Below are 11102 nucleotides of genomic sequence, written 5' to 3'. Positions count from 1 at the left end.
ATAATAGTAAGAAAATTTTTAGAATATTTATTGTGTGTGTATATATATATTGAATAAGTTATTTTAATATGAATAATCTAAATAGTATAAAGTAAAAATAATTGTTAATAATTTTATAATTTTTGTAGGTTTTTTTTGGCATCTATTTGTTTTTCTCTTAGTGCATACAGTTTTGTAATGACATCTATAATATAATAGTAAAAATAAAAAATTTTAGAATATTTATTTTTGTGTGAGAGTATATATATATTGAATAAGTTGTTTTTAATAAAAATAATTTAAATAGTATAAAATAAAAATACCTGCTAATATTTTTTTAACCCATTCTATCATATAATTTCTCAAATGATATAAATATAAAATAACATTAGAAAATAATCAAAATTGACTTTTTGGGTTAAATAGCATATTAAAATAAGTATAATAAAAATAAATTATAAAAATTTTAAAATACAATTAGACGTAGAGTATTACAAAATAATATAAAAAATATAAATAGTAAAAATAATAAGCATGTTTTTTTTCATAAATTTGTTTTAAAAATACAATAAATATTTTTATTTTGTACTTAATCATGTGATAGAATCACTTTTAACTAAATAGATTCCTTCCTTTGTTTGTGATAATATTATTATGTAACTTATACTGATGATGTTTATTATATTTGGTTAATACTAGAATAATATGTAATAAATTCATTAATTATGGAAGTTATGGTTTTAACTTTTATTCTTTTAAAAATATTTTACAAAAAATTGATTGGTTAATTTTTAAATTTTGCCAAGTATTCAAAAATGATGACGCAACATCATTAGAAAAAAAAAACATAGCTTAAATTTAATATACAAAGAATTAGTACCAACTGTTATATAATAAAAATAGATAGAGGATTAGGCATTTCTCGTTCCAATTTACAAGGGGAAATCGAAATAAGATGTGAAGCATTCGCCAAACTCATAACAATGATACTTCTGCATTCTGCAATATAATGACGATATGATTATATAATACCACTCTATAGCAATCTAATAGAGGAAGCAATGAACACAGAATTTAGAACTTTATCTGCTATAACATCAAGGCTTCAAAGTTAGAGACCTAATCTCTCAAGAATCATCTCCTCTCGTGGGATCTCCCAGCTTCCAACGCAAGTTTAATAGATTCTAATGTATTTCTACCCTTAGTATCTGCGTTTTTCTCTTCCTGGGATGACTTTTGCCGCCGCTGCACATCTTCTGTGTATCGGCGCCACAAGGGTTCCCTGTCTTTCCTTGGAACTTTGTTATATCTTGGATCAGATTTCAAAAGGCGCTTTGCAGTAGACCATGAATTAAGAACTGTTTTCCCATCTTCACCTTCATGAGATGCAGCTTCCAAAGTCAATACTTCAGCCAAAAGCGTTCTAAAATCGTGTGCACATCGCTGTTCAAATCAGAGAGATCCCTGACGTTAGTGTGCAATATAAAGTACTGCATATGCTGTTACTGATTCATACAATCAGCACACTCATTGACAAACCAAAAACCTGCTGAGACACGCATCATAACTTTTAAGAGAAACCCACACAAAATAGTTTAGACATAGTCACTCACTTCCTGAAGCATCTTGATATGTTCCCGAAAGAGCTTTTCAGTGTCAGCTGGATCTAGATCAGGATTAGTTGCACGTCCTTGAGGATCCTTTTCTAACTTATGCTTAGATTCCGTCCATGATGCCTAACAATAAGGGTAGCAATAATGACGTTACTTGAAAGTAAATAGTAAACATTCATTATTGTTATTTGTAAGAGGCAACCTCACATAAAATAATGCAAATTACCAGCAAGCAATAGAAGTGTAGAACTTTTCAAATTTCAACCATCAAGTGTTAGAGAAGACTCTGTACATCCTCTAGGGGTGAGCTATGTATGGATTAGAAGATTTATGCACACATAGATCTAGATAATTTTCCTCTCCATTTTAACCACATACCAAACTCACCCTAAAGATAACAATAAGATTAATGGTACAGCATATAGAATGAATGTTATACCAAAGGGTCTTTGATTGTCTCCACAAGCAAAGCTTGAAAAGAAGTGATTGCCTCCTTTCTTCGTATTTTCACCCGCACCCTTTCCATTTCCTGCTCCTCTCTTTCCTTCCTTTTCCGAAGCTCCCGTTCTCTCTCCCTCAACTTATCCTGCAAATAAGTTTCAGTAGTTTGAATGTAATTAACATGTTAAAAAAGCTATTCAAAATAAACTGCTGAGTGAATGCTAGGATACAACTAAATCAATAAGCCAACACAAATAATAGATGAAGAATCAGGGAAATTATCAATGAGAATCATCACTGAGATGTGTCACAAAAGTGCTAGAGAAACACATTTATACCTGCTCCTCCCTTTTGGCTTTATTCTCTCGTTCTGCAGCATGTTCAGTAGCTTTTAATTCAGATATATACTCATTGAACAAAAGCTCCCTATCCTCGTGTCTCACAGATTTATATCTTGGGTCATCCCTTAAACTTTCTTTGACCTGCATCAACCAAAGGATATAAATTAAATAATATAACAAAGAACAGATTAACATGAATTGAACTTTCGTGGTAACACATTCAAGGATTTTAAAATATATCTATATAAGGATTAAGCATTAAATAAATGAGATCATGGAGCAAATCATTTGTCAATTGATTTTGCAACTGCCAAGATTATTGGAAGTAACACTTGAAAACAAACTTGTCATCCTCCAAATCAGACAGCAAAAATAACTAAACGCAAAAGCTAAAGATTGTTGACCAATTCATGATACACCCATACCCTGGACCAACGGGAGTTAATAGATATATCGCCTCGTTCTTTAAGCATTGATTTAAAACTAGTAGCAGCAGCTATGCGGCTTGCTTGAGCCTTTTGTTCAGCAGCTTTCTTCAAAGGAAGAACTCTGAAACACAAAAAGGAACCCCCATCAACCAGCATTTTATGAGACCAAATCAACATAAAGAAACCATTTACCATGCAAATCCAAAAAGTTCAGAGGGCATAAGGACACACCCACAGAGAATCCGAGAGTCTGTCATTAGCCTACTACCTGCTGACTCATGTTGCTTTCAAGGATTATCAATAGAAATCATTTCTCTGTCTAGGAAAAAGTTCAATATTAATGCAAATGAGGATGCAAACCAAACCAAGATATCAACAAACGAAGGTAAGTAGCCGAATCTGATTTACCAAATTTTGAAAAATGAAATCTAGAATGGCAGGAAAGGCAAACTGTATGCAACAGCATGAAAACGTGTCAACCGACATCTCTTCAATCCATTAGCTTTATGGTATTTTGTTATAAGCAAATGGGCTACATTTACACAACAGTCAAAGCTCTAGCACTTACATATTTTGAAGAAGTTGGAATATAAAGTAAGAGCAACAAACAAGATACCATAGTTTCAATCCAAGATAGGTGGTAGATGCAATAGAGGATCAACAATACAATAAAAATGCACCTTATTCTCAAACAAATAAATTTAACAGCAGCACCCACTTAGCTACCAATTAAGCAGGACCTGGAAATGCATTATTATGGGATGGGTGCTGTTTATGGGAAAACTAAAGGAAAGCTGAATAAAATAGCATATTAAAAATGCTAAGTGGCACCTTTCACTTAATAAGTGCTGCCGTTCTTTGCGGTCCAATGCCTCAAACCGTGGATCGTTTCCCCATTTCTTTCGGAAAGTCTGATAATCAGTATTGTGGTCAATGTCCTGAAAACCGCATGGTGTATAAGTATTCAGGAGAGTCACAAGTTGAAGGCAGATAGATTTGATGAAAACAAGAACAAGTACAATGAGCTTCAAATTGAGCAAATATAAAACCTCTGAGGCTTCATCAAGTAATTGCTTAAACCCCTCAATTGCAGCCTTCTGTGCAGCACGCTTTTCCTTGCGTTCTTCTTCCGCACGAGTTTTAACATAATGCTCAAACAAGGATCTCCTAGCAGAATAACTTGGTATGGCCTGTATTGATATAGATTTTTCCATGTTAAGAATTTTGCAAATGAAAGTAAGCCAAATGCAACCTAGAAATATTGTTTTTAGAAAAGGAGAGGGTAAAGTATCATATTTGAAAAACAGAGAACCAAAGACAATACAGTAAACATTAAAGCTCTCAAAGAAGCTTTCTACTTAACTTCCTAGACATATCTGCTCCTAAACAAACTATGGGATGAAACCCACAAGGAAGCCATAGAGATTCTATTCCATAATATTTTCTTCTTTTTTTCCTTCCCTTGTGTTTGCAGGGGGACAACGAGATTCCTATGAGGCACACTAACCTAAATCAATTGATTATATATTTCCGTTCTTTCCAAAGAACTACATAGGGAAGTAGCTAGTTCTTTGTATACATAAAATAAATAGCTAATGTCTATATATGTTAGAAATTTGCTCTAAAATCACTAGATTCAACCAAGTTGTATACAAAAAGTAAACTTAAAACTGAACACCATTTTTCACGTCCATCTTTGACTGATTGGAAACTCAATCAAGACTAACAATTTACACATGAAGAGCAGAGCTACCAAAAGAATATCTAGACACCCTATATCATGAAAGAATTAACCCAAAAAAGTTGAAGAAAAGTCACCAACTCCAAACAAAGTAAAGGGGGCTAGGTCTCAATAAACCTTGAAACGTGGATCAAATACTATCTTTGGCAATTCTTTCTCCCACTTTGAGAATGGTGCCACTCCTCGCTCTTTAAGCATTTCCTGCAAAAACCATAAGCAAAAATAAACCCAATATAATAGTAGAATTTAGATATTGTTATAAACTAATGTACATGATTAAAAAGATTAAAAATGATAAATCTACAAAAGCCCCGTCCCTCCGAAAAAAATATAACATTCAATGGAAGAGGACATTGTCACTCCTATTTTTGATAATGTCACTCCATACATGATTTTTTTTTTTCATGGTATTTCGTCTGAATATGTTAAAAAAAAGAGTGACAATATCCATTCTATATCCAAATATGCGCGCGCGCACGCACAAGCCTCGGGAAAAAGAATGAGCAAAATAAGAAAAGAGGAACAGATAGAGAAACTATAAAAGACAAAGATAGTTAAAATTATATAGTGAAAAGCAAGATCACAATTCTCATGATGGGATGGAACAATGAAGGAAGGAACGAAGATTGAAAAACAACCGCATCAACTCATAAAAAGCAACTATACCTTAAACTGAATGATGCACTCTTCCTTTGAGGGTCCACTATCTTCATCTTCTGAATCTGAGGATGTGTCAGAGGTGTTAGCATCACCATTAGCATCTTTTTGTTTATCTTTGTTATCATTTTGCAGGCCCTTTGCTGCAGATTCAGCTGCTTTGGAACCATTTGATTCAGATCCTGTTTGTACTGGTGACACAGGAACAGAAGAGGAAGCAACAGGCATTCCAGACTCCTGCAGCTTCTTCTTGATCAAATCCAGTGCCGATGATGAGCTCTGAACACTAGAAGGTTTAAGAGCTGCAGCATCACGACCACCAGTATTAATAGCAGGAGTATTCAGAGTAACCATTCCAGACCCTCTATCAGACAATACATTAGTATTTGGAACTGACATTGAATGATCTTTTGTGACATCACCATCTTGCTTCTTTTTCAATTCGGCCACCTCATTTGGAACTTCCCAGGAGCTTGTCTAACATGGAACAATGGACCAGAAAATAATAAACAAATTGACAGAGAAATCATATCACAACAAGTTGAAGAAGCAGCAATAAAGAGAAGAATCAGAAGCTAAGAAGGCCAGGTCATGCTAAAATGAAAAGATAGGAGATCAAGACCAAGTGAACGATGACAGAGATCATGCAATTAAGTTGTGAACATATCAAATGAATATTCCAATCATACCTTGGTTTGTTTGTTGTAGTAATATTTCTTCCCATCACTAGTGGAGACCAACATCCAATCTGTACCTGGTATATCCACCCTATAACAAGAAAACATAATCAGAGAAGACATGGTAGTAATGTACATCTTTGTTTCGAAATAACAAACCTTTCAGAGCAAGCAATAAACTAATATCAAGATGTATGTAACAGACAACATAGTTCAGAGTCAACATGAACAAATGACACCTATGTGTCTTACTTTAATTAAAAAGAACTAAAGACACCTTTTATGGCCTCAATTAAAATAAGGTAATCCAGATAAGGAAAAAATGAATAAACAACAGATATATCATACATCGAGACCACAAACCAAAATAGACACAAGGACTTGACAATAAACTTACATTGAAACTGGAGTTGGCTGCACAGCAATTTGGTGAGGCTGACATAGGCAAAAAATAGTAAACTGAATTAGAAAAGGGATAATAAATTGAAATATTTATGACCTACGAAACCAAGTATTCTTCACAGTTTCAGTTGCAGTATACAATTATCTTCTGAATTTTTCCTTTCATAGTTAGGTTATCCATTATCCAATATCCAATACTTAGATATTCATATATATAAACTAACATAAAATTAAATCTTAAAAAAAGGGTTACAATTGTGATATTAAAAAATATTATGCCAACAACAAAGAGTATTACTTATGTGATGCAGGGCAGGAAAAGGGATATCGGCCAAGGGAGTCGGCTCCAACTATGCATACCTCGCCTTTAAAGCCAACAGGTTTATCATATGTTGATTCTCCTGTCAAGGCATTATAATAGTATACAACTCCTGTTTCAGTCTTATGGGCTGTCCAGGCATCCAATTTCTCGTTAGCAGCACCAACATTCTGAGTCACATTTGATTTCTTGTCATCTACAAAAAGGACCGCAAATATGAGGAAGTGATGTGTATTTTCAAACCAAATAAATGAGCTAATGCACAAGTGGAGTAGTGATGTTGCTGTGCACATACCAGCAGGGCCAGAAATTAAATCTGTCTGTAAATCAGTTCCTTGTCTAAGCTGATTATCGGAAGCAGAAGGTGCTGAAGTTGCAGCAGTAGCATTCACAGGTGTAACACCAGGGGGTTGGGAATCAGGTAGTGTAACAGCAGGCGGATTTACACCACGCACTGGATAGGGAAATGGACCAGGAAAAGCAGCGGGATATTGAAGAAACGGGGGCCTAAGTATGCCACTCATTTGCGGAGGTTGTAACCAAAACCCTTGAGGTGGTGGGGCAACCATGCGAGGCATGGATGCATAGGGTGTGCCTTTCTGTGTAAGAGTAGGATCTGATGCAATGGCTGCAGCCGGCATATTTGGTCTTAGAGGTGCTGCTGAGGAGGAAACTGTGCTTGGTGGAGCAGCAAGATTTGTAGATATTATCGAAGATGTTAGTCCAGGGGGGGCAGGATTACCAGGAGCTCCAGGCATTACAGGATGCCCAGGAAAAGATAGAGGAGTTGGCATCCATGAAGTAGTTGGGCGAAAATTGGGGTCAGACGGTGGAGGCATTATAGACGTATGAGCAGGGACAGAATGTGGAACACTTGACACAGATGATGCTTTACTAACATCCTGCACAACAGGATCTGACTTATTCTGCAATAAGCAAACAATATTACGAGAAAATCATTTCTATCAAGCACTTTCCATTTAGAAACTAATTACCAGACACTACAATATTACATTATATCCATTATCCACTTTTGATGGTCAGAGTCTACCCATATCACAAGTTTTAAAATGCAAGGATATTTATTCAGTCTTATAACCGCATGAAAACCTAGTATTAAAAACAAAAACAAAACAAAAAAACAGAAAAAACAAATGTAGGCCCCATTATGTTATTATACAATTACATCACACAGCATTATGTTATTAAACAAAACTTTTTTTCTGAGAAAAAATATTCAGTTATCACTAATAACTATTATATATGTCCATTAATTATTTATATTACTGTTTCATGCATCCCTTACTTTAATTATTTTTCACTTCACTCAAGCATTTAAAAGGGAGTGCATGTTTGAGTATGTCAAACGTGAAACAGTAGCAGATAGGGGCAAGCTCAAAGGAAATGCATAAGCCCTTTTATCCTCATTGATGGTTGCTTGGTAGAGGGATGAAACAAATTTCAACTCATTTTCAAACTAGAGGAGTGAACAAATATTATATGATGAGGCAGAAAGGAGTAGCACTCCACTTTCAACTGCCTCATACCATCTTCAAATCAGTCAAGTGTGAATTAACTTTCATTCCATTATTTCTACCTACTGAAACAACCATCATAGCCTAACATCTTAATAAATCTCACTAAAACATGGAATCATCCATCATGAAATACCTTCAGCTTAATGTAAGAGTATGAGGCTTACTGTGTTAGACTGTGTAAGCTGATTGCTCGAAAAAGCGGGACCGCTCTGCCAAATATTATACGAAAATGAAGGAGCAGCATGTGGAGGGAGACCAGGAACTGGAGGTTGAACTGCCGTGGGCATCATTGTCGTATTAGACTTCATCCCCTGCATTTTAAATACAGCAAAAATAATGAAACAAAAAAAAATTCCCAAAACGTAAGACTCTAAGAACACACATCTTTCATCTTTCATTGATCATAATAGCCCTGGTTCTTTAAAATACCAAAAAACACTAAATAAAAAAATAAATACTAACAGGATGAATCGACTGCTGAGGATTCCCGGAAGCGTTCACATTTTGATGCATGCCGTAAGAGAATGAAGCTGCCGGAGCTGAAAAAAAGTAGCAATAAATAAATTTCAATCGCGAGGTGCTCCAATTAATTCAGTTGTAACAACAATAACAATACTGAAGAAAAATTAAAACTGTAGAAAGGGGCGAAGTTGAGTGTAGAAGTAGAAGACACACCATTTGGGTTCGGAGTGGAAGAAGGCGCGGCGGGCAGAGGTGGTTCTGCGGGAGGTGGTTGTGGGTCCTGGTTCAACCACGCAGGTGAAGCCATTTATGAAGCACTGATCTGCGTTCAGAATCAGGAATTCGAAAGAGTGAGTGCGGTATTAGGAGCTAGGTTTTATGAAAACGCAGCGAGAAATGAGAATTGTAAGTGGGTAATTTAGAGAATAATAATAATAATAATTTGTAACGGCGCATAGGGTATAAGAAATTTGGAGAAGAAAAGTGAAGGATGGTAAAGACAAACCAGTGAGAAAATGAGGAGTGAGTTTGGCGCTTTATGGGGTTTTGAGGTTTAGAGATTGAAAAGGGAGGTTTGTCAGTAATATAATTGGGGTGAGCTAGCTCTTGCCTCCGCTTGCGAAGTTGCGATTCATTCAACGGGTAGCGCCGTACTAAAGTTTAAAGACCAAGTGTTATTATTTTGATAAAGAAAAAAAAAATTGTAATGAAAAATATTTTTTATTTTTTAGCATGTTTAGCAAATTTCGAGTAATAAAAATAAAAGTACTAGAAGAATTAAAAAAATATCTTTTTTGAAAACCTGTAATTTACATCTTTTTTTAAAAGACATTTTTCATGTAATAAATAAATAAAAAAGTACTTTTATATTGTTATATCCAAATATAATTGATAAATAAAAAGATCTTTTTGTATGAGATACCCAAACATAAAGTTAATTTTACTTTTACATAAAATCTTTTAAAAAGAGATAACTCGAAAAAATATCTTTTTTTAGAAACTCACTCAAAATGGTGTCCAAACAAGCACCAAAAAGATGATAAAATACTAAACGTTTTTAAAATAGATTTTTTTCTAATATAAAATTAAAAAATTTATTGATTCTCAAAACAACACTTTTGAACTTTATTCTCGAAAATACATTTTTTCTTTTTTACGTATTTAAGACAAATTTGTCGCACCCCAACGAACCGTATATAAATCATAGAATTTTTTAGATGCGACGAACTCCATGATTTATATAGAGTGGAAGCATCATCATGTCTTCATGCAGCCGTGAAGGAGGGTGTTAGTGTGGCGGTTCCATTGGAGAAGAAAGGCGCGTTGCTGGCTGTTGCTGTGTCGGTAGGGGGGAATAAGGAGATATTTCATGGAGATCCGGCAAACATGAAGGTCGCGGGAGTCACTTTCGCTGGGCAAGCCTCGGTTTGAGGTTGGTGATGCACTTTAATTTTCTTGTTTTATATTTTTATATTTTAAATTATGGATAGTTTAAATATAATAGTTTGGAATATTATGTGTGCTTCTAATAAGTTAGCCCGGGTGAATTGTAAAGAGTTGGTTAGAAAATTTAAACCTGTAATTTTTATTGTGGCTGAAACTCACTGTCATTTTCAACACTTGAAACTGTTCTGGAAAAGACTTGGTTATCACTCTATTGGTATAGTGGAGGCGTCAGGACATAAGGGGGTATCTGGTTCCTTTCTGCAATGCAGGGTGTTCACAGCAAATGGGTTGATACTTTTGATCAGTGTGTTACAGTTGAGGTTCAGGTAAATAATGTGATTTGGAGGTGCAGTGGTATCTATGGTAGTCCTCAGTTTAATACCAGAGTTCTGCTATGGGATTATCTTGTTACTCAGTCTTCGTCTTTCTGCGGGCCATGGATTGTTCTTGGTGATTTTAATGAAGTACTATTCTCTCATGAATCTAAGGGTTGCCTCTTCTCGAGTCGCCATGCAGATCAGCTTGCTACCTCTCTAGGGGATAGTGATCTGTTTGACTTGAAGACTATTGGAAGATATTTTTCTTGGTACAGAAAGGTTAAAAATGGTGTTGAGGTGGCAAAAAAACTTGACCGGGTCTGTATCAACAGTGAATGGTTATCTCTCTTTCCAAAGGTTTATGCAGAAATTTTAAATAGGTTTCAGTCTGATCATTGTCCTATCCTAGTACGCTGTACAGGTCGTCCCCAACTGAGAAAGAATAGACATTTTCGGTTTATTGCGGTTTGGGCAACTCATTCGGGTTACAGAGATATTGTGAACCAGTCATGGCAGGTTGGCTACAAAGAGATGCATGGCAAGCTTTCAGAAGTGCAGAAGAACTCTTTGGAGTTTAATTCTAAAGTGTTCGGCAATATTTTCGTTAGAAAATGCGAATTGGAGAGACAGATTAATTTCCTTCAGAAGCAACTAGAAGTAATGGAAGATTTGTCTATACGGTAAAAAGAACAACAGCTGATTGAGGAATTTAATAACACGCTTGTACAGGAGGAACTTCTA

General features: G+C 35.2%; 1 protein-coding gene across 2 annotated transcripts; it reads right to left on the bottom strand.

Annotated features, from left to right (window-relative positions):
- Window positions 1-843: 843 nt before the first annotated feature.
- On the bottom strand, window positions 844-9212 carry LOC107475001 (pre-mRNA-processing protein 40C). 2 transcript variants are annotated; one of them, XM_016094645.3, is made up of 17 exons: window positions 9104-9212; window positions 8812-8920; window positions 8599-8675; window positions 8301-8447; window positions 6894-7524; window positions 6640-6794; window positions 6275-6312; window positions 5890-5968; window positions 5210-5677; window positions 4661-4744; window positions 3852-3992; window positions 3634-3740; window positions 2800-2923; window positions 2372-2515; window positions 2032-2178; window positions 1593-1715; window positions 844-1422 (listed from the first exon to the last, which is right to left on the bottom strand). In XM_016094645.3, exons 2-17 carry the CDS (start codon window positions 8903-8905, stop codon window positions 1114-1116), a joined length of 2868 nt encoding a protein of 955 aa, XP_015950131.1. In that variant the 5' UTR covers window positions 8906-8920; window positions 9104-9212; the 3' UTR covers window positions 844-1113. The 2 variants fall into 2 exon arrangements, with proteins under 2 accessions (XP_015950131.1, XP_015950130.1); XM_016094644.3 differs by having other exon boundaries at window positions 8812-9196.
- Window positions 9213-11102: the final 1890 nt, after the last annotated feature.

The sequence above is a fragment of the Arachis duranensis genome, chromosome 2, assembly GCF_000817695.3.
Source record: "Arachis duranensis cultivar V14167 chromosome 2, aradu.V14167.gnm2.J7QH, whole genome shotgun sequence".
NCBI classification, from domain to species: domain Eukaryota; kingdom Viridiplantae; phylum Streptophyta; class Magnoliopsida; order Fabales; family Fabaceae; genus Arachis; species Arachis duranensis.
The sequence above is the reverse complement of the archived record's forward strand: the minus strand, read 5'-3'. Positions and strand labels throughout refer to the sequence as shown.

Excerpts from the sequence above, each read along its gene's own strand:
- LOC107475001 (XM_016094645.3), bottom strand. The coding sequence starts at position 8,905 with ATGGCTTCACCTGCGTGGTTGAACCAGGACCCACAACCACCTCCCGCA. Across the intron at positions 6,313-6,639 it reads CTGTTGGCTTTAAAGGCGAG|CCTCACCAAATTGCTGTGCA; the intron begins GTATGCATAGTT and ends TGCCTATGTCAG. Across the intron at positions 3,993-4,660 it reads TATTTGATCCACGTTTCAAG|GCCATACCAAGTTATTCTGC; the intron begins GTTTATTGAGAC and ends ATATCAATACAG.